At 42.8% G+C, this 23,430-nt stretch overlaps 1 protein-coding gene across 5 annotated transcripts; it reads right to left on the reverse strand.

The window, feature by feature from the left end:
- Window positions 1-3,046: 3,046 nt before the first annotated feature.
- LOC310698136 (ras-related protein Rab-6B-like) lies at window positions 3,047-22,834 on the reverse strand. Of its 5 annotated transcripts, none has more exons than XM_083484877.1 (9): window positions 22,519-22,834; window positions 19,723-19,781; window positions 17,896-17,949; window positions 12,129-12,173; window positions 11,237-11,345; window positions 10,905-11,016; window positions 8,043-8,136; window positions 7,614-7,680; window positions 3,047-6,959 (listed from the first exon to the last, which is right to left on the reverse strand). In XM_083484877.1, exons 1-9 carry the CDS (start codon window positions 22,598-22,600, stop codon window positions 6,895-6,897), a joined length of 687 nt encoding a protein of 228 aa, XP_083341003.1. In that variant the 5' UTR covers window positions 22,601-22,834; the 3' UTR covers window positions 3,047-6,894. The 5 variants fall into 5 exon arrangements, with proteins under 5 accessions (XP_083341003.1, XP_083340999.1, XP_083341002.1 ...); XM_083484873.1 differs by having other exon boundaries at window positions 11,237-11,342; window positions 22,519-22,751; XM_083484876.1 differs by lacking the exons at window positions 11,237-11,345; window positions 12,129-12,173 and adding an exon at window positions 15,792-15,897 and having other exon boundaries at window positions 22,519-22,783.
- Window positions 22,835-23,430: the final 596 nt, after the last annotated feature.

A 23,430-nucleotide genomic window follows, 5' to 3' on the forward strand; every position in this document is an offset into this window, starting at 1 on the left:
GACAGTATGCATAACCACTGAAATCCCATGGCAATATATGGATTAAAACACAGGACAATGAATTGAGCCTCACAAATGGTGTAGCTGATACGTTGTATGTTGTGCAACCTTTGGACATCAGTCCTACAAGAAATCTGCAAAATAACAAAACAGGTATCAGAATCAGCTCCAGAACTAGTTCCAGTAAATATCTACCAAGGCAACAATGCACACTCACATTACAAAGAACTCATAAGCCACTTATTTTTAGCAGCTAGGAGTGTCTTAAGTAGATATTGGAAACCTGTCAGGAGTCGACATGGACCACTGGTACCAAACCATATGAGAAACAGCCCTACTAGAAAAGCTAACCAGCAAATTGAAATTAGCACGGGGACAAACAGAAGAGAATGCCTTCACCCTGGTGTCTCTCCCCTTTATTACATACTGTATACAGCCCAAACAAGACAATGACCTAACCCTACTGACAGCATATGAATAAATATGGCTAATTTGACCCAATAATCCCCAGCCCCTCACAAACAAGACTCACTGCAATCAACTGGATGTAACCAACCATGCTGTGTGCCCTCCAGCCAATTGCACTGTCAACATATATACATACATACATACATACATACATACATAAACTATTCATGTGACGCTGCCTTATAATGCCTATGACAGCAGTGTCTCACATTGAATGTAAATGACCTGTGGAAAGGACTCTATGAATTGAAAACAGAGGTGTTATATGTATTCATGGAAAACTTTCAACAAAACAAATTTAAAAATAAAAATAGAATAAAACTTGAAAATTAACTAATCTGTGTAAAACTAATGTGTGTAAAGCCATAAAACAGTTACACAATCCTATCAGGTGAAGTTGTGTGCAGGCAAACTAATGGTGTGGCCAGGAAATAAGTGCCTACTTAAACAAATGTTTTAAGTTTGAAGCTAAAAGACAGTGCAACAGAAAAAGCTCCACTTTTATGTTTTAATTGCACTTACCCAACAGGAAAAAGAAAAAGAAAACAAAACCTCCAAGGCAAGGCTTGGGTGATAAGAATAATTGGAAAGCTACAAGTTTGTTTCCCCAGTTGCCCAAAGCAACCTTCCAGACTAAAGGGGAATGAATGTAAACAGGGGAATGCCACTTTTTCTGCAATCCTCGCACAATCTCCCTGGCTTAAAGCTCTATTAAAAATCAGCAAAAGAGGGGCAGGTTAAACCAGTCACTTTTGCAGAGCTATGAATTATCTCCTGTGAAAGTGCAAACCCACACATCAAACTGTTTATTTAGAGAGCCCCGCCCTTTTTAAACAGTTGTCAAAATAAAAACAAAAACCCCCACAAAGTAATCTTTAGGAATAAATGAGGTTACAGACTCTGCTTAGGTGGAGGACCAAGAAGTACCTATCTGTGCATTAAGGACAAAGAGAGGTGTTAGTTTCTGAAAAGTGCCTCCAAGCACTGATCCTTTGGGCTGTTTTGAGAAATATCTGCTATCTAAATCTCCCTGTCCAGACTAGGTGTCAGAAATATGATGGATCAGTGAAGGGTTGGGAAACCTCAGGCCCAGGGGTCAAATGTAGCTGTTACGCAGGCTGTTCTGTGGCCCTCATAACTCTCACCTGGGCATGTCCCTCACTGACTTGGCTTGGCATTCTAAGTGTTCTTGCTGGGTTGGATGTGTCCTGGTTTGAACTCCCAATAACTTCTGCTTGTCTGGATGGAGGAATGAGAGGTGTGTGAATGCATGCAGAAAGCTCACTGTACACAGGTAAAACTTGCATTTGCTGCCCCGCCCACTTTTGCCCTGCCCTGCACATCACCGGCAATGTGGCTTCCCAGATGAGTGTCTGGGTCAATTCTGTGTCCAGGGCGGCTGTCTTCCAGCTCCATCTGGTACACAGGCTGAGACCCTACCTGCCCGCGAACTGTCTTGCCAATGGTATATGTTCTAGTTATATTCCGCTTGGACTGCTACAATGCACTTGAAGGTGACGCGGAAACAACTAATCTAGAATGTGGCAGCTAAACTGATGACTGGGAGTGGCCACTGAGACCATGTAACACCGGTCTTGAAAGACCTACATTGGCTCCCAGTATGTTTTCGAGCACAATTCAAAGTGTTGGTGCTGACCTTTAAATCGCTAAATGGCCTCGGCCCTGTACACCTAAAAGGAGCATCTCCACCCCATTGTTCAGCCCAGACACTGAGGTCCAGTGCCAAGGGCCTTCTGGTGGTTCCCTCACTGTGAGAAGCCAAGTTACAGGGAACCAGGCAGAGGGTCTTGTTAGTGGTGCCCTACCATCAGATGTCAAGGAAATAAACCACCACCTGACTTTTAGTAGACATTTGAAGGTTGTCCTGTTGAGGGAAGTTTTTAATGCTTGATGTTGTATCGTGTTTTTAATATTCTGTTGCGAGCTGCTCACATTGGCCAGGGAAACCCAGCCAGATGGGCGGGGTAATAATAATAATAATACAAAAAAAAAACATGGTCCTTTGTTTGAAAACAGTTGCCCATTCCTGAATTAGTGGGATGCTGTTAAGCCTGGATAGAGAACCAGGCTTCGCAACACGTATCTGTAACTGTCCTGCCCCACCAGTTTCTCTTTCCCAGCATACTAGAGGGACAGCTCTATAGTCACAGCAGCTGGAATCTGGTCTCAAGACTCTTCAGAAGTATGAAACAGTAGTTTTGAGTGCACCAATGCAGGCACTTGCTTTTAAACAGCCAATATATTTTGGGTGGGGAGGTGAGGAAACAGACAAAGGGTGGGTTTATGGTACAAAAGCAGAATTTTGTGATGGGTACAGATTTTCGTGATCCATAAAAGTCAATTGTTCACACATACCAAAAATTTACCAGCTAGGTTGTTAGCCCTGCATGCCAAGCCTTCAAAGTATAAGGGCAGTTTGGGAGGTGGGGAGAGCCAAATAAAAGCACCCAGTGAGTACTTAAGCCCTATGCAAAACTTCATATGGAAGATTTGTGGATAAAGAGGTTAGAGCAGCTGCCCAGTCTTTCCTTAAAAAACAACATCACAATGACACGACTGTGGTGAAATTAACTTTATTTAGTGTGATACACAGCTGTAGTCTGACAGTCAGTATTCATATTTTTAGAGTCACTTGCTTGGCTAACAGCTAGAAGACAGCAGAGCCAGAGACAGACACTCAAATATTATACACATCCACAGAGAAGGCAGTCAGAAAATGAACTATACTGTTCACCTTGTGTGTCCCCACCCCCCGCCTGCCCAACCAACCAACCCCATCCCTCCCCACAAAACATTTAAGTATTTTGTTTTAAAATCCCTATTCTCTGGAAAATACACAGGTTTCTAGTGTGTCTTGAGAGAACACAACAACAGCAGTGACAGGACTGGGCTGCCAGTGAGAAAGGAAGAGTGGCACCAGTTTAACTGCAGAGAGAGAAACAAGTCACACTGACAGGACATCAGCAATTTCCACGCAACAGGGAGTATATATACACAGGATGAGTAGAGGCCTCTACAGTGCCATTTGCTTTCAGAACTGATGGGGCCAAAGTTGCGGGCTTATCTATTCTGCTGAAGAGACTACTGAGGAGCGGGGGGGGGGGGGGAATCTGTGCAAGAGGTTCCTGCACTCAGCTAAAAGGGTATAAGAGAATGATGAGGAAACCCAAAGCATCATAGAAGTAGCAGATTCTGAGAAGGTTTGCTTTCAGTGGCCAGTCACAGATAAGATTGAGATGAGGACTGTTAAGTTTCACAAAAAAGCCTGACAGATAAATTAAATGCACTTAGCCATTCCAAGCTTTCAAGATGCAGTAAGTGCTGATTTTCTTCCACAAATAAATCAAGACTTTAGCAAGCTGAGTGCTTAGCTTCAAGGCCAAAGGGCGATGTCATATGCTCATCAAGGTCTAAATTAGATATGCAAGATGGGGCAAGGAGCCATGTGTCCATTATGATGCATACAGAGGCCCAATACCCACAATCCTTCTATGTCGATAAGGAGATGGTAGATTGCAGAAACTGGGCAATATACATTTGACTGATGCAGACAATGACCAAGTTCGCATATAACAGGAAGCCAACCTCTGCTGTAGTCAAATGAGCAAATGTGTGGATTCATAGCCACTTTGCTCCTTCTCCAATCTTGCTGCTGGGATAGCTCAGTTGATACAGAATGAGACTCTTAATCTCAGGGTTCAAGATCATGGGTCCAAGCCCCACTTTGGGCAAAAGATATCTGTATTGCGGGGGGTAAGGCTAGATGACCCCCATGGTCCCTTCCAACCCTACAATTCTATGAAGCCATGGTTTGGCTTTGTGTTATATCCAAGCCCAGGCCACTGGTTTATTTTGTCCAGACAATGGTTTTTCCACCTGTAGATCGTCTGTGAGAGATAAACCACAAGCCTAGTTTCAGATGTTAACATTAAGCCAAATTACGGCTTAGCTCAAAGCAATGCAGTGGATAGCAGGGCTAGAGGAGCAACCTAGTGGCTGGGATCTTCTGCCTGGGAACCTGCACTTTTTATTAGGTGTATAATGCAACCTGGGCTGTTAAGATGCACATGCAAACTTGCATTCCACCATGTACATCAGACTGCCAAGCATGAAAACCAGACTTAAGTACTATGAATACTCAGAAAAGGTAACTACCATCATCATGGCAGCACAGCACAGTGAAAATAAACTACAGGGGAGAAACAAGACTGTATACTTGTGGAAAACCTGGGTTTTCTTTTGTTATGTGAGGGCAAGTGGGTGTCCCTGCCCAAGGAGTCATGTTTAGGAGAAATTATTAAACACATCCAACCCCCTGCCCCACCCAAGTGATAGTGGAAATTAAGGGTATTCTCCCTTTTGTGGGGAGCAATTTATGTAGAACCTGACAGGTACTTTTGCTGTTGCAACAAAACACTTTAATAAAAACCTTAAAAATTCAACAGATAAAGATTTTCCATTATGCAGCATTATCTGAAGGGATAATGCTGTACCGGTTGAATTTCACTCAGCTTACAAGGACAGGAGGCTCTGCTGAAAACAGGGCTGGCAACTCAATTAAGCTAGGAACGTGGAGGGAGGGAGCAAAACAAAATAGGGATGGAATATATGCTGCTCTTGCTCTTTACCACCCCTCACTCATTTGTAAGAATATAAACTTGGTTTATGGAAGTGTTCACAGGTTATGTTCAGAAGCAACTCCAGCAAAAAGGACCCATATCACTTGCGTACACAAGCCTGGCAGGAAGAACTATTGGAGTAAGCATATGACTAGGGCAAGGGTAGTGAGCATGGTACCCTCCAGATTTTGTTCAACTCCCATCAGCCAATGGCCAGGAACAATAGAGTTGCAATCCCCATATCTGGAGGGTACCATGATCTGGGGATTATTATTTGGACAAAACCTCAAACCAAAACAAAATGGTCCAAAGTACCATCAGAAACAATTACCCAATTAATGTCATTTACTGCGACCAGTCTCCCAGGTCTGCATGTTAGGGTGGCTTCCACCCAATAAAAGGGGCGGCATTTGTGATAAATCGTAAGTTCAAAGGTCTATAGTTCAAAAGTTTTTATCCTCTGAAAAAGTATGATGCACAGGTGCCTCTTGTGCAGAGCAAGCCAAGCATAAAAAAAGATTTAAAGGCTATTGCACTGTGAATTAAGTAAAAATGGAACAGCCCTAATATGTGTGGAGTTTGAAAACTGGTCAACAGCAAGATATTTTTTTTGGGGGGGGGGCAGAATTAGACCAAAATTGGACCAATTCAAGGAGAAGTGCTATGCCACTTACATTTAGGCTTTAAATGCTACTCCGGCCCAGTGAAATAAAATAAAATAAATTCAGATAAGGGTCTTTCTCATAGCTAGGCACTGTCTCACCTGAAGGGAGAGTGTACTGCCAATAGTCATCTGTAAAAAATAGCAATAGAGCCATGAAGCATAAAAGGTAACTGTAAAGTACTTTGCATATTTGAAATGACACATACATTTATAGAAATAGCAGCATTGGGCCAAGTCTAGTCTGCAAATCCCTGTTTTAATCTAGCTAGCAACTGTAGAGTTTACAGCTCACCTAGAAACAAACCTTGTTTAGTCCTTGAGAATAAATCTCCAGTCCATCACTTTGCTGCAGCCAGACTTCCCACATAAGGCTCTGCATATTCAGTCTGGTTCTGCCAATCCTCCCTATCCATATTTAAGTGAGCACCACATGCCTGAGGAAAAAAAGGGTAAGCCAATCTGCAATTAAAAATACCTAGCTACTATGTAAAGATAAATGACAACTTGGAAGTAGAAATATCTAATGCCATATTCTGAGCTTCCTTCTCACCTCCCCTTTACTACCTCTCAGGGAATGGAGGAACAAAGATCAAATGGGGAATTAAGTGGGTAGCTATGGCTAACCTACAGGAAGTCAGCAGTGGAGTACACCCGTTGCTTCCCCCATCCTCATATATGTGTTGCAACAGCAGGCAAACTGAAGGAGCAACCTATGGAAAGGGGATGGATAAAAAGCAACAGGAAGTAAGTAAGGGGTGACCCAGCCCCACTAGGTCCTTTGCTGTAGGTTTATCCATGCTTTCCTAAATTGAGAAAAGCTCTGCCCCTTTGCATTCATAGGACGACACAGAAAGGTGAACACGCCCGAGACAGGAAACCTAGAAGATGAGTGCCAGGGCACTCAAAGTGCAACAACCAACATGGGACAGGACACACTTGAGGGTTCACACCATGCAGTAGGAGGGAGCAGCCGGGGCCGTCCACAGGGCAGGGGGCTCGATAGTTTCTTAGACTGAGGTTTCAGCCCTCGGAAAGTCGAAGTTTCTCTAGTCAATGAAAAGTGATGTTCTTCGGCGAGATGGGGCTGGGCAGTTGGGAAGAGGTTGCAATGCAACAGATCCTTTAGCAGGAGCAGCCGCTCTCTGTTACTGGCTGCTCAGGAGGTTTCTCTAGTTTGATGTCGATCACTGGAGGTGGCAGGTTAAGGGGAAAAAAGAACACCCACTATGTAAAACAAGGTGTGGTAAAGAACACAGAGAAAAGTGCAACAATGCGACACTTGGGTCTAACAAAGCAGATCCAGGAAGTTAAGGGGATCTGCCCTTGCCTTTCCTTCCCACCCCTTGTATTCCAGAAGCATTCACTTCTCCTCGCTGCCAATAAAGCAGGGACAGGGGAACTTGTTTCTGACCAAGGGTTGCATCTCCTCAGTGGAAAAGGGTTGGGGACACATTCCAGAAATGCCTGGAGCCACACACACCTCTGCCACCCCTTCCAGGCACCTTCTGAGGGCCATATGCTAGTGGCTGGCAATTCAGAGGGGGAAATGGGTGGACCAACAAACATTGCTTTACCTTTGTACAGTAACTAGTTTCCATATATCCTCACATCCCCTCCCTCCATTCTCTAGCAAGACAAGCAAGAGAGGGGCCCCAGAGAGCCACTTTTGGCACCTGGAGCTGAGGTTCTCCACTCCTGCACCACTGGCACACAATAAAATAAGCTCTTGTCAATGCTTTGCAAAGAGCCACCCTAAAAAGAAACTTGTCTTAGGCTTCCCCAGGCCTATACTGAAAGACTGCAGTATGGGATGAAGCTACTGAGAAGCTGAGCAAGGATACTGTCATCTTTGCTTTTCTCTGGAGTGCTGTCCATCCCAGGTAAGGCAGCAGCCACACGGCGGAAGAGCTGGAAGGCAACACAAAGAGAAGGTGCAAGAAAATGTGGTAACTAAAAAAATGCATTAGGGGGAGCACTCGGACAAGCTTAAGGGATAGAGAAATGTGAATACTGCAATAATTAGTATGAAAAGCAGTGAAGTCAGGATGGAAGCAGCACACTGGTCTTTAAAAAATATTTTGTTCATGGAAGCTATGGAATCAAAGGGAAGGAGAAGTTAATCCATTCCAATACATCACCACCAAGAGGGCACACTCAGAATTGGTGGGGAGAGATCTAAATTCCCTTAAGCAAGAGAAATCCCAAAATCCCAATATGAATTTTGGTGCTAAAAATGGCAGCACTCCTTCCTGGGAACAGCACCAAGTTACCTGTTTCACATTATAGCCAGTCTTTGCGCTGGTCTCAATGAACATCACACTCAGTTCTTTGGCTCTCTGTTCGCCTTCTTCTGTAGTAATTTGCCTGGAAATAATAATGCAGACAAGAGAGAAAGAAAGGTAAGGCATTTGTCCTCTGAGGGGAAATTCAGTTGTCAAGGATCCCTCCCTGTCCTATCAACACTACAAGAGGACTCCTGAATCTCTGAACTGCCACCTTCATCAACTCAAGCTTTTTAGCGACCATGAAAAGTTAGAAACTGGGTACTCACAAATCACAACAAGCAAAAGCAGGAAAACAAGCAATGCTAGAATCAGAGAGCTTTAATGCCTGCTGCATTTATAGAACCTTAGAGGGGAAAAGTAATAGAAACCTTTTTGGAGGCATTTCTACATCTCACCAAACCAAGTACAGCCCCATAGCTATGCATGGTGGGCTGGCTAAACCCATTTTTTGCTCTACCTGCATATGATTACAAAACACAAAATGTAAGTCAAAACAGGAAAGCCACAAACATGGTTAGTTGGCTTAGTTTGGTTAGGTGGGTCACATGTCACATAGAAAGCTATGCCACTGCTGCGTGGGAATTAATAATCTCTAACACCCTGTACATACCTGGTTTTATATAAAATCCTGCTTTATCCCTGGTTTCAATATACATCCTACTCAGTTCTTAGGCCTCTTGCACGCCCTCTTCTACAGAAATGAAAAAAATGTCACAGGAAAGGGGGAGAAAAATCCAAAAGGAAGCAAAAACTAAAAAGGGAATTGGTAGCAATAAACAAACTAACAAAAACAAATGAAGCTTCAAAAGACTGGCCAGCAACAGAAAAGCCAGCAAGGAAGAAGCACACAGCCCCCACAAAATAAAACAATAAGGACAGGTTGCATGTCTGCATGGGTTGCATGAGAGAAGTCTTCATTTTCACCTAAGACTTTCTTTGATTATTATAGTCTCTTAGGCTCATTTCACACAATCCAAAACAGAGCGGAATTGGTGTTTTGATGCCCATGGGGGATCCAAAACTAGCCTTATACTTCCCTCCCTTTAAAGCTACAATTTCAATGTCTTGTGTAACATAAACCAGGTTTTGTAAGGATGTCTAAATGGGGGAACTATTGTTTGTATTTCCCTTCCAAATAGAAAATCATGGTTTAAAGTGGGTTTCAAATTATGGTTTGGAAAGGAAGGACTAACCATTGCTTGGTGGTTTAGACACTGGAAAAAACATTTGTGTTTCATTAAAGGGGAAATTAAAAACAAAGTTGAATGCTAAGTGGAAGGAGGGAGCAAATAAGGCTGCAGCTTGCTTTTTATCTGCCCAATTTATCCTTTACCTTTAATACAGAAAATACTTACAGATGTAGGAAAAAGCTGAACAAAGAAACCGCAGGTGTGAATGTCCCCCCCCCCAAGAATTTATTTATAATTCACATTATCGTAGGAATAAGTTGCTTTCCCTTTATATTAATAGAGCATTTTGCATGCTAAAATGGCTGTAGTAACATCTGTTTGAACAAGTGTAATTGTCAAATGAATTATGATTGCTTGCAACTAAGCAGCACAGATCCTATAGATGGTTAATTCAAGGGGACATGGACAGTACTTTAAAAACTGCTTTCTTAAATCTATGGAGCTCAACATATACTGCATGAATGTGCAGAGATGATAGCAGCGGAAATTAAACTAGACAGGAGACATTCCTAGGAAAATGGTGGAGGTGTAAAAGCTCCCTGACCATTTTGTCTATCCTAATAGGTGTTGCAATACAGGCGACTCTCAACTTATGGGGTTACATTCCAGGGACAGCACATAAAGCCAAAATCGAGTACTGTACAGTCAGAACACTCTCTCCCTGAACCTCTTAAATCTCTCTCAAAGTGAGTGCAATGGCAGGTGGGATTGCCAAAGCTTTTCCTCCCTGCTGCCCACCCCCTTTTATATATGTGTATAAATATGGATATATATTTGCCAAGCACATAAAGCTGAATGTGCACAAGTTTAATGCGCGTAAGTTGTGAGTTACCTGTATTTGCTAGCTGTCCATAGCTGGGGACTCAGCTGATGCTAGTCAAGATCTGCAACTGAAAAGCTGCGAATGATGAGTTTGGAAAACTCAAATTTATACATCTGATTAGGCACCGTATGGGAAGTACTGGCAGAAAAGATGTCCTATGTTAAATATTTATCTTAGTTAATAAATCTATATCCCACACCTTCCCCCCAAAAAGGAGCCCTCAGTTAACTGATTGAATTATGAGTTGCATTGTATTTAGTGGTATGTTACAAATTATTTCTGCCATGTAACTGTGCCTTTGTTTTCAAGAACTAACCCCACTTAGATCAATGATCAAAGGATGAACTGTAATTTTACCTGCTGCCTTATTTCCAGGTTGTGCTAAAGCCATTCAGATTTTTGCTCCAGAGGAAGTTATGAGTTTTTTTGTCCTATGTGTACTAGGTCCCTAGCTGGTCAAGGCGGCACCCAAATTTCTCATAAAGAAGTCACAGAGGCGTGGGGTTGGCAAAGCAGCTTCTAAAGGCTTAGCAGAATGCCACTGTATTTATTGGTCAATAATAAGAAGCCTCAAAACAAATCTCTCTCAAGGAAGATGTGTTGCTTCCAGAGAATGGTTACAATTTAAAATATCTAAAGAAGCAAGATGTTGGTGCCATCTCAATTAAAGCCACAATTCTACCAGCCTTATATGCTTTTTTTGGATGCATTTAATCCCGTTTCTTCACAAAAAAAGGAGAGATTTTCCTTTGCTTGTTCCTTCCAAAAGCCAGCTAGGAAGCTTTCAAGCATATACGAAAACAAAGGAACCTGACTCCCAACTCCCCAAATTACCTCTTGTCTGCAAGGTCAGTTTTATTCCCCACCAGCATAATGATGACATCACTTCCTCTTTCTGTTCGCACATCATCAATCCATTTGGAGGTTTGCTGGAAGGAATTCAGATCTGTGGGTGTGGGGGGAAGGCTTAATTAAAAACTTTAAAAAGCACAAAAGCTTTAAAGGCTCTTCTGCAAAAGTAAGGTACTTGCATACCCCATGGACCAGCATGACATACAACGAGCCCAGTTGCTTTATCTTTGGGCAGCCATGACTCGGGGTTCTGTGCTCTGACCCCTCTCTGAGAGGACTGCTTCCATACACCGTGAAACCAATCTCTCACTCACTTGTAATGTCATAGACTACCACTGCAATAGTTGAGTCACGGATGTAGCTGGGAATGAGGCTACGGAACCGCTCCTGGCCTGCTGTGTCCCAAAGCTGAAGTCGGACCTGCTGGTACCAGCCCAGGGAGGGGACAGAGGGGGAAAAAGACAGAAGAGGAAGAAATTGTCCTTTAGAGAAAAGGCAGTTAGAAAATGAATTTTATAGAATTGCAATAGATCTCCAAATGCACAGACAACCCAGTAGAAAATGCAGTGCTTAAGATGGAAGGAAAACACAGCAGACTACCCAAGACCTAACTCCTGCTTCTGCAAATAGGACAAATACTCATCAAATGATTCTACCAACCGAGACAGCTAACAATACCAGAGGCACAAAGTGGACTTATTTCTTCCAGTTCAGTAGACTCTTATGACCTCTAAATACTAGTGAACAGGGTATGCGAGTGAGACTTCCTATATATCTTACTCTATGAAAACCAATACATCTGGGCAAGTTCTGCAAGATCTGTAGTTCTGCTGAGAACTACAGCATAGCTACATTTGGAGAAACTGACATTCTCAATTCTGGGTTCAACTTTCCATTAAGTGTGTGAATGGAGTAAGGTACAAACTGCACAGTGCAGTCATCTGGTTCCTTACAACACCAGCAAGGAAAGGAAGACACTTCCTAAGGGAGGCAAATAGCAACAGAGCTAAATTAAATGGAAGCATTGCCAGTCATACCAAGAATCTCACAACTATCAGCATAGCACAATTCCCTGAGGAGCCCAATGGAGATGGGAGATGCCTTCAGGACAGGCAATGTCTCTTAAAGGTTCATGGAGGAAAGTCGGGATACACATTTAATTAACAAAATCTTTATTTAAAACAGTAACAACAACACATAACATACCAGCCCTTCCTCTTGGGAGCTATGAAAAGCAGAAACTGGAACTAGCTATTGGGGCAAAGAGAATAAATTTCAGCTTTGGATTGCATCCAAAGAGATATCATGACTAAGATTACCCATTCCAGCACCATCCTCAACATTAATTGTGACTGGTTAGAGCTGTAACTGTGTCTACAATGAAGACCAAGGAATGAAAAAAGCACCCAGGTGAGTCTACAAATGGAGTTTATGGTACTGCACCCACATTGACAGTTCTGATGGATTGCATGGAACTGATTCAAGGAGAAAGGTTGTCACTGTACCAGAGACAAGAGGAGCCACTTGATTTTATATATTTATTTAAATAATCCCACTTTCCCCATACTAACTGAAGCATTTTATTGCATAAATATACAAGCATCAACCAAAGCAAGTTCCTAAACATGTACACTAACTCCATGAAGCAAATCATTGCAATGTTTACACCAGACTAAGGTGGTCGTAGCAATACAAGGACAGACAAAGCAAGAGCAAGGAGGAGCGGGAGAGAAAGGGTGCAGATGAACTACTGATGGGGGAGCTCCTTTGCCCACTGCCCTAGGCTGAGGGACAAAGTCTGCGGCACAGGGAGTCTCCACCCATAGCTCTCCTCCTTCCTTCACATATATCTCAATGCAGTTGTATTGAAGAGAGGGAAAGTGTCAGCAATCAGCAGGGCCACTGAGTCAGGAAGCCACTATGTGGCCCTGACACATATGGTCACAGCTGCTGCTAACCCACTGCACAGGAAGATGTTTAGTGAGCTCCCACACAACGCAGAGAACATGGGCGCAAACCAAGAATCTCCCTACAGGTGTGCAATGGAGTTTGGTCTGCTGTGGTGAATGGGGTACTGTCCCACTAGCCTCAGTGTGGTCTCAAGTCAATCCTCACCTGCCTCCCATCTACTGTTGGCTTCCCACCCTAAGTCCCAAGGAGCACTTGGTGAAAAGGTGTGGCATTTTCAAGGAAGCCAACATGTCTTTAAGTGAACATGATTTCAGGTTCTATAGCTTCACTAAGGTGAAAGAAAATAGGGAGACACCTTTTTATTGCATTCTCTTCCAATGGAGAATCCTTCAAAATCTTCCTTTTGGAGGTCTATACAAATATTGCCCCCCCCCCTTTTTTAAAAAAGAAAAAGCTTTCATACAGTGAAAGTTCACTTTCCCAACCAACTCAGCCCATTAGCAGTTATTCCCAAGGATGGCCATCTTTTTGCCTTTCCTGTCACTGTCCACATCAATGCAAAGCAAACAAGACACCACAGGGGAGCTGGAACACACAGAAACTGCAGCTCTGTATGCTGTCACAGAGCTGCGGTTGAGCTGAAAGTGCAGAAATGTTATGTATTCTCTCCTGCCCCACACCCATTTTGACAGACTGCACAGGGAGTGCTGATGTGGAGTCGACTTCCCCTTCAGTGACAGGTTTCCAGGCCCACTGGGAAACTGGCTGGGCACAATCATCTCCATGCACATGTGCAGTTGGTCATGGAGGAGTGTTGAAATGTACTGCATTGCAAAATCCTTTCCACCACCCCTTTGGGGGTATGGGCTAAGAAGGTAGTCCTGCTTCTACACTTGGCCTCCTAAATCTCAAGGCTTTTTTCCAAATGATTTTCACTGGTATTAACTCTCTTCAAACTCAGGTCCTGTTTAGTACACATGCTCACCGCATATGCACTAGTTCTGTGGCTATTTAAGGTGAAGCCATCGTTCCTAATGTAAAGCTTTTACCAGCCATCTTACATATCTGTGCCTTTATCGTTGTAGTTTTAACTGTACTGTCAGAATACAATTGTTTTCTGATGAATGGAGCACACAGATGCTACAGTAAAATAAAAAACCAATAAGTAAATGCAGAAAATTGGCTCAAAAACTCCAGGAAGGAATTATCAGTGGCAGAGGATTAAAGGGCCACAAACAATTCTCCAAGTCTTTTTGTAAACTGCTTTGAATCTTTTTAACAAACAAACAAACAATTAAGCAGTGTATAAATTTTATGAAATAAATAATTGATTAATAAACTTCCTAAGCTGGGCCATCAAAAGAAGAAGAACAAGAAGAAGAGTTTGGATTTGATATCCCGCCTTTCACTCCCCTTCAGGAGTCTCAAAGCGGCTAACAATCTCCTTTCCCTTCCTCCCCCACAACAAACACTCTGTGAGGTGAGTGGGGCTGAGAGACTTCAAAGAAGTGTGACTGGCCCAAGGTCACCCAGCAGCTGCATGTGGAGGAGCAGAGACACGAACCCAGTTCCCCAGATTACGTGACTACCGCTCTTAAACACTACACCACACTGGCTCTGGTATGGATTAGTTGCTTTCATACAAACTGTGGCAAACAGAAGTACATACTCCTTATACAACACGTGACTTGATGGAATGCACTACTGGCCAAGGGCACAGAACATGTATGGGGAACCTCTGGCCCTCCAGATGTTGCTGAACTACAATTCCCAACATCCCGTGTCAATTGCCATGCTGGCTTGGGCTGATGGGAAATGAAACCAAAATCACCAGAAGGACATAGGGTTAGGGAAGACTGGGCTATAGTATATGAGATAGCAAAACTGGGCCTAACATTGCCCCTTAAGAGGCTCAAGTAAACTGTAGATAGAGATGACGGCCACAGTACTCCATGCTCCAACAGCTTCCAGGCTGGGTTATTGCAATGCACTCTATGTAGGGCAGCCCTTAAAGATGCCTCAGAAACTTCAGCTGGTCCAAAATGTAGCAGCTAGATTACAGGCTGGGGTTGCCTTTAGAACTCACATAATCAATTTTAAAAACAGCTGCATTGGTCACCCATTCATTTCTGAGTGCAAGTAAGGTGTCCACATTAGCGTTTAAAACCCTAAAAAACTTAAGACCCCAAATATCTAACAGACTGTCTCCTTCCCTATAGGCCCTCTAAGGTATTAAGATCAGTTCCATTGGCCTCAGAAGTCGGAGGTGGCGGTGGTGGTGTGGGAGAGGGCATTCTCTGTGGCAGGTCCTAGGATGTGGAATTCCCTCCCATCAGAAGTGCATCTGGCACCTTCAATATACAACTTTCATCATCCACTAACAACACACCTCCTTGCCCTGGCCTCTGACACATGAGATAGGTATTTTTGGGACACACCATTTCCCTGTGGCTGTGATTTCTGGTAGCTGTTTTTAATGCTGACTGTAGTAAACCTGCCCTGAAATTGTTGGTGAAGGATGGGTAAATAATAAAAACAATAATAATTGCTAGATAGTGGAAACATACTAAATTGCCAGGTGCCAATTTTGGGATTTTAAAATTTATTTATTTATTGCCTTTCTAAGGGGATAGGCACTTAACCTGTTTTATTAAAAACGGTATAGCTTTATTGTTATTTGTAACAGGAATTTTCATTTTCGGTATCATATTCTGTAGGGCTACAAAGTCTATATCAGCTGAATATAAATATTTGCCCAATTATAATTTACATACTAAGGAACAGTTAAACAAAAAAAGTGGTGGGCCTTTGCTAGTAACAACGGATTCTATCAGATGATCCTTTACAGGCTTTTGGGTGGTTTTAGTCCTGTCTGCTACCTTACTGAGAAGGACAGAACCAAAGCTCTCTTCTCCACTGTGTACAGTGCCTTTGCAGAGCCTAAGCCACAATACCTACTTGTCAGATCAAAGACAATGACAGCCGCAGCAGAGTCCCGGATGTAGCTGGGAATGAGGCTGCGGAATCTTTCCTGACCGGCTGTGTCCCATAGCTGCAGCCTGATCTGGGAAAACAGAAAATGTGGGGGAAGGGGGGAAGGGAAGAAAGAGCAGGAATGTGGAACACAAAATAAAAACAAAAAAATTATGTGAAATTTAAAAAAAAAAGAATGCAAACTCTTTGAGGAAAAATGCAAGCAACAAAAGGGGCAGGGGAAATGGTAAAATGAAAAAAAAATCAGTGCAAAATGAAAAGAAGGGCTTGCCCAAGGGTACCTTGCGATTGTAGCTTCTGAACAGATCCCTTTAAATGTGTTAAAACAGCCAGCTTTTACCCACAGTGGAAGCAAAAGAATACAGCAGGTACAAGAAGTGGAGGCCCAAGCTGCCCCAATGGGATTTCTTCTGACACTCAGCCTAATTGTATACCCCCTTATAAAGCCCCACAACAAAGATACAGGTCAAGGGCTCATTAACAGACACACACAGAGCATGAAGGCTTCAACAGAGTTCTCAGTGTGCCCTTCAGCTACTCCATAGGTGTACTTTGTCTGTGCATCAAGTGAGTTGAATAATAACAGGGAGGAGTCATGCCAAAGCCACAGTTGCTGTCCACACTAGGAAGAAAGAGGTTAAAGGGCATTTTACCCAAATGTGGTGTCACAGGAACCAGAGGGTGGAGTCAATGCTGCCCATCATTTCTAAGTAGCGTAGTAATAAACGTTAAAGGAATTGTCAGCAACAGCACAGTTTGACTGGACAGGATTCCGTCTGAGACAAAGAATTAGCTTGTACCTAAGGTTAAGTTTCTGCTTATAGCCATACCCTAACACAATGGTTCCCAAACTTTATTTTCTCACAGACCATTTGAAATTGTCATGGGTCTTGGCAGACCACTGAATTCTTATTCTGCCTGTTGTAGCAATTGCTGTGCAAGATGCCATATAATTTCTAACTGTATTGTTATTTATTCTTTTTTTTCTTATCCAAATTGTAATACAATAAAATACAATATGAAATATAAAAGAAGCAATAGAATTTTAGAAAAATTATGAATATTTAATATGATGGATGTGCTGACTTGCATCTCCAACCACAAATCCAAAGACTTGCCACAGACCACTCGAATGAAGCTTGTAGACGACTAGCGGTCCATAGACCAGTTTGGAAACCCCTGCACCAACATATAAACACTGTCACTCTGAAAATGACCTAAGAAATTTCTTTAACTCCAGAAGACAGAAGCAAGGTAGCACTAGAGGCACAGCCAGATCAGTCTGAGATGCCAGATAATTCAACAGTTTGCTGTCATAAAATAGAGCCAACATGCTACCCTTATTTCAGTTAGGCTGTAAGAGATCCAGGTTCAATTCCTCATTTGGGTTTTGTACCCATTAGGCTGCTTCTCTCTCAGAGACTAAATTTCCTCTACAGGACTGTTGCAAGTATAAGAAAATGACTATAAGGCATTTTGCACATTTTTAAATTGCAGGAGAAATAATTTTGCCAAAAGAGCCTCTAGCTGCCAGACTGGCCTCCCTCCTGTATCAGAACCAAGGATGTTGCAGCCAATGATTAAAATTCCATAGCCACAATAAAAGTTGGTTCCATGGGACTGAAAGGCAAAAGCACCACATTTTCTCTGTCAAAACTAATCCGCCTTTGCAATTTTGTACACAATCTACCCAGTGATGTGGATTTCAAAGGGCCTCCTCTTTCATTCCCCCCATTTTAAAAAAGCACAATTCTAACCTTGTGATTCAGGGAGAGAAATGCTTGCAGGTTATGGAGGAATGCAATCTGAGCCTACTAAAGACTCCCATATTCAATAAGACACAAAAAGTCGCGACTCTGGGGAAATCGCTTTTCCTCCTGCATGGTACAGTTTGTCACAAATAAAGAGCCACAGCTGGCTTACCCTCCTTTGCCAGAGACCATGATTGGAAGGGGCTGCCAGGGGATTTAGGGCCACTCTTAGAAGGTGAAAGCTGTCAAATACAGCACAAGCCAGGACAGCGATCACATACTTTTTCCAGGTTATGCACACAGACGACCCCACTCACCGTGCGATCTTCTAAATACATAGTCTTTGAGAGGAAATCAATTCCAATAGTTGCCTGGAAAAATAAGAAAACTCTCAGTAACTTTGAACTACAACAGACATCTACTTAAGAGTTGCTGGAAGTCCACAAAAAATCAAGTTCTTGAATCATATACAAAGACAGATCTGTGGTAACCTCAATACTGAACACATTGGATGAATGATTCCTGTGCAAAATGAATTCTGGAGTTGCTTAATAAAAAGAAAATGTAATCTAACAAGTTTTGGTCCTCTTGGACTCTTCTCTTTTGACCCTGTTCATCTGGGAGGGGGAAACTCAGTTAAATTAAATAATTTTGGAGGTTGAAGCAGAAGGGGGGTATTGCTGTAGAGAATAATTTCCATAGTGCACAAAGCTTTTTAAGTGGGTTGGGAGGCCCAATTATTTAATATATCACCCTGATTACAGGTTATGAAATACATTTACCTCGCTGAGATAGTAGTCTCTGAACATCATGGTGCCTTATGGAAAATGAATTAAGACTTGCTTTGGGGTTGCATCTGTATGTTTCAATTCAGCTGAGGCGCAAAATCTATGTGGCAATATCCAATATTGCACAAGCCGATTTACCCTTCTTCTCCACCACCCAGTAGCTCCTTGAATCCCTCTAAATCTGGATGCCAGCCAGAGGGGCTACAGGGGGGAGACAGAAAGGACTTGCACATGCTGAAGTCCATTCAGCTTCTGGATGGACACAATTAGGTTTCAACCGTTAACTATAGCAGCAACTCTTAAAAGTCAAAGGCAGCATAAAACCATCATCAATAAAAAGCCGAGTGGAACAAATCTGCTTTAAAGTCATAAGAACACAGTAGCCTGCTGGATTGTGCCAGTAGCCCATCTGGCACAGCATACTAGATGGCCAACCAGATGCCTATCAGAAAGCTGAAATGATAGGGCATTACACTGTTCCAAAGATGTGGGGCCAGTACTAAAAAGCCCTATGGCTGGTAACAATCTGACGTTAATAGTGTTGGGTTTGAGAGCAGGGTCTCCAAGGCCAATCTCAGGGCAATGCAGGCTCATGAGGGTGCAGGCAAGCATACAAATAACCTGGTCTTAGACCTTTTAAGGTTCCAAAAGCGAAAACCATCACTTTAAACTGAGCCTGGAAAGAAAGAGAAGCAACCAATGCAACTGACACAGGACTAGTGTTGTTATATGCTCATTTTGTAAATTATATGAATTTCTGGAGAAAACTTTTTTTAGCCAGTTCAGCTTTGTCTCTGGATAAAACCTAGTGGTAAGCTTCTTATTACAAGGTGTGTAGACATACATCAGTAAGAGCTGTTGCTAAGTCTGCACATCAGTAAGAGCTGTTGCTAAGTCTGGCAGCAAGAGAAAGTTATTTGCAATATATATAGCAGAAACAATGGTCCTAGGCTGTTCAATATGTTTTTATTTGGCTTAAATCTGCTTTTAGGTGTATATATTACACGTGACCCGGAAGTGTCTCCGGCCAGCGCTGGCCCCCGGCCTCTTAAGGGAGATGGCCACACAACCCTAGAGTCAGTCGGACACGACTGGCCCGTACGGGCAGGGGTACCTTTACCTTTACCTTATTATTTATAATATTTGGTTGCTTTATGTTGTTTTCAATTTTAAAACTGTAAATGTTCCTTCAGCCTATTCAATAACATTTTCTTTTATCTACCGGCAGCATATAGATGTGTCCAACCAATATCCAGATTCCAGACCTCTAGAATTTCACTAGTTTCTAAACCTCTCCATGAAAACAGTGCATTTTAAATGTTCTTATGCAGGAAGCTTGACTATGCTCCCACTTACCTGGTACGTGTTGTCAAAACTGTCATACATAAATCTGGTGATCAGGGATGTTTTTCCAACTATAGAAGAGGGGAGAAGAGAAATGGCTCTTTATATATGAAGTGTAGGAGCGGCACTCAAAACACCTGCCCACACACAGAGTCAAGATCTCCAGAATATCATGGCACATTATACTATTCCTTCCTTTTAGAAATCCAGCTAACCTACATAAAGTAGCATGAGATTTTTGGGTCTGCTGCTTTTAGAAGTTGTTGTGCAGACATATTATTTTATTTACACAAGAAGCCCCTTTGTGTACTGGGCACTGTGGGACATATATACAGAAAGCAAACAATAAGCATAGTGATCCATCACAATGTGAATCAAATAAGTATGATCTGTCTGAGGGATGCAATGTGTGGCCTTGTCCCCCTGGGCTGGACACTGTCACCTGCTCTCCTTCTGGATCTGCTCGAGAATGGGTGAGAATGAGAAGAGTGCCTCCCGATATGGTGATCTTCGTCAAGGGCAAAACAGTCCAAACTGTCACTGTCATAGCTTGTAACTAAGAACTATGCTTGGTCTTGTTTTTCCTTCCTCTCTCCAATATCTTCTTCCTTGTACGTCATTTTTTAAAAGACTGTGAGGCTGAGTACAGAGGTTCCAGCAGCTTATAAAAATAAGTTTTGAGAGCCCTTTTGATGGGATATAAATTTTGCAAATAAAGAAATAAGAGTTCTAGAACATTAATGTCAACCCCAATCCTAAACCATTGAAAACCGAGCTTGTTCTGTGATACTGCAAAGGTGTGGGTCCATATTTCCCATCCAAAACTTTAATTTAATAGTACAAGTCTTAGCATGGAACAGAAGGCTGGTGACATACATACACAAGCACGTATTACGAGACCTGCAAACCAACCTCAATTCTATATCATAGGGCTTAAACGCCATTTCTTCCAACAAACCTTATAAAGACTTTAAAATAGCTGAACCAGTTTTAACTAATGCAAGCACAACTATGTTTGTTGTGATAAAAGCAACATATTCCTATAATTTTCATTTTTCTCCACCTTACTACAGCATATACATGATAACAGCCACAAATGTCGCTGACTATATATTCAGTGTTTCAGAATAATTACAAATTCCATCAGTGGACAGAACTGGCATAACACAAATAATTTTGTCACATTAAGACAAACCATTAAGATAGGGGTGTTTCTAGGAGGTTCTATATTTATTTCACCATTGATGACTTTGTTAGCTCCCATATCACGCTTCAATACATAGGATGTTGGGCATTAGCCAACATTGTAATTCAGAGTACTGGAAAGAAATTTATGTGCAACACTTCCAGCCATGCTCTTAGAAAAAGTGCTTTGAGCTTGACTTTATTATTCACACGTAAGTGTCCTAGAAGCTGTCCTCTGGAACAGGATGGATCAATTCACTGGATCAGTTGAGAAGGTAGAAAGTGATGAGCTCACCATTTGATAAGCTCAGCTCTATCAGCCATTAGTATGCCCAAGTGCCAACAAGACACTGTACAACTGAACAGCAAAAGCCATTTCACACAATAAATGTTACCATAGATATGCTGACAAATTCAGCTGTGATATGTCATTTCAATGATAATAATTTTAAAAATTATTTTTATCCTCAAGGATGATGCTCTTAACATTAAAAAGGATTGGGAATTATAAAGTCTTCTACCAAGCAGACCAAAATATTGGTAGCAATCTTAGCTTCAAAAATATATGGTAAAAAGGTATAAGGTGTGGAGGAGTATTGGCATGTCCTAGAAACTACCTCACTTTGAGTTTCTTTTGCTTTTTCTATGCACCTTAATTCAGTAGCATCATGCTCAATGAGACTTACTCCTATTCCATATAATCAACACATTTTAAAGCTTCCCAATAAAAATTCCTAGGATCCCATGGAAATGAGCAGTGGGAGCTTGAGTAAAATCTCTCTCTCTCTCTTTTTCACAGAACATCTTATAATACTTTCACCTGGGCAACCTGAGTGGTGATGGTAGGTATCATTTCAGGTTTGTGGTGCCACACTTCTCTCATCCTTCCAATACCTCTCCAAAGTCTTGGATGAATGAAGGAATCACAGCAAGGGACATTTATCATAACAAAGTATCACTTGCTCCCATCTGTTTATGCAACTCTAGAGACACTATGTACACTGATGGAGATGTAGTTGTTCAATTACACTAATGATGCCTTAGCCATCTTCATTTCTCCCACCCAAAGGTTTTGTATTTTAAGGAGCATGCATGCATTTGTCATCTTACACAGCTCTTTACTTGAGGAGGGATCCTGGCAGCTTTTTCTCCTACAATTCGACAATGCACCATATAAAATGTCAGGATGTATCAGAATCATACAGTCACAAACTTTTATTTCCTCCTCTTACCCAAATTCTGGAATGTCAAAGCGGTATTTGGGGAGTGGGGACAGCAGAAAGACGGGGTGGGGTGGGGCTTGCTTATGGCTTCCTGACAGGGTTTCTGACAAACCACATTAGGCACATACAAATAGCCTCACCAACTACTGCCCACCCAAAGCCCAAAGCAGGAGATCTTCTTGTCTAAAATGCTGAGTGGGACCTCATATGTTGTTGCTTATGTAACTCTGCGAAGCACCATGGACAGCAAAACAGCGGCGGCACCTGCTCTGCACTTGAGGGTTCGGCATGTCGAGGAGGGGAGGGAAATTCTGCCCGAGGGTCATCGCCATAGGGTCATCCCTCAGAGATACTCTCCTCACCACCTGCCCGCCCTAAACCCCCGGGGCCCCGCGCTCACCGCTCTGCTCGCCCAGGAAAACCAACTTGAACTTGCGCAGCGGGTTGCCGAACTCGCCGCCGGCTCCTCCGGGCGCCGTCATGGCCAGCGGAGCAGGGCTGGGACTGGGGGAGGAGGAGGAGGAAGAGCGGGATGGATGGGTGTAAGGCTGGAAGGTCGGGGCAGGAGCCAGGTGCCAGGGAGAAGGAGCGAGGTAAGGGCAGGGGAAAGAACCGGGCTGCGCCGACCAGAAAGAAGACACGGCAACAGCGGAGCGACACCTGATGGCGTCACTTCCGCTCCGCGGCCGGCCGCCCCCCCCCCTCCGAGGGACGAGAGAGGGATGAGCTCATCCTGAGCTGCAGGGAGGGGGAGGAGGGGGAAAGAAGAGATACAGGCCGGCTGGAAGAGACCGAGGGTGGCGTCGTGAGATCATCGGGTATGACATCACGGGAGGGCGGGGTTTAAGAGGCCGACGGCGCGGCGGTAACCACAGAGATAGGAAAAGGGTAGAAAGAATCAGCACTTCTTTGCATCTCCATGGGATACAGAATGGTTTAGTTTTTGTAAAATATGCAGGGATTTGTGATATTTAAAATGAACCGTGGAAAGAGAAGGGGGGAAGTCACTGATATTTTAAGGATGTTTAAATGAGTATTTTAAAGTGTAAAACAGAAAATTATATATATATATAGAGAGAGAGAGAGAGAGAGAGAGAAAGAAAAAGAAAAAAACCAGGACTTCCACAGTTATTTGCGTGGGGGGAAGGATTATAAACATAGCACGGAGGTTCTCTTCCGTCCCGTGTTGTTGTTTTAATTTTTATTATTATCACCATCATTTCAATTCTATACCAATTTATGTTTGCTAGAAAGAAAATCTCAAGGCGATTTACAGCCTGCATTAAAACATCAAATAAAACAAGCCAGATTC

This window comes from Podarcis liolepis (assembly GCF_965112155.1).
Source record: "Podarcis liolepis genome assembly, chromosome: Z".
Taxonomy (NCBI): domain Eukaryota; kingdom Metazoa; phylum Chordata; class Lepidosauria; order Squamata; family Lacertidae; genus Podarcis; species Podarcis liolepis.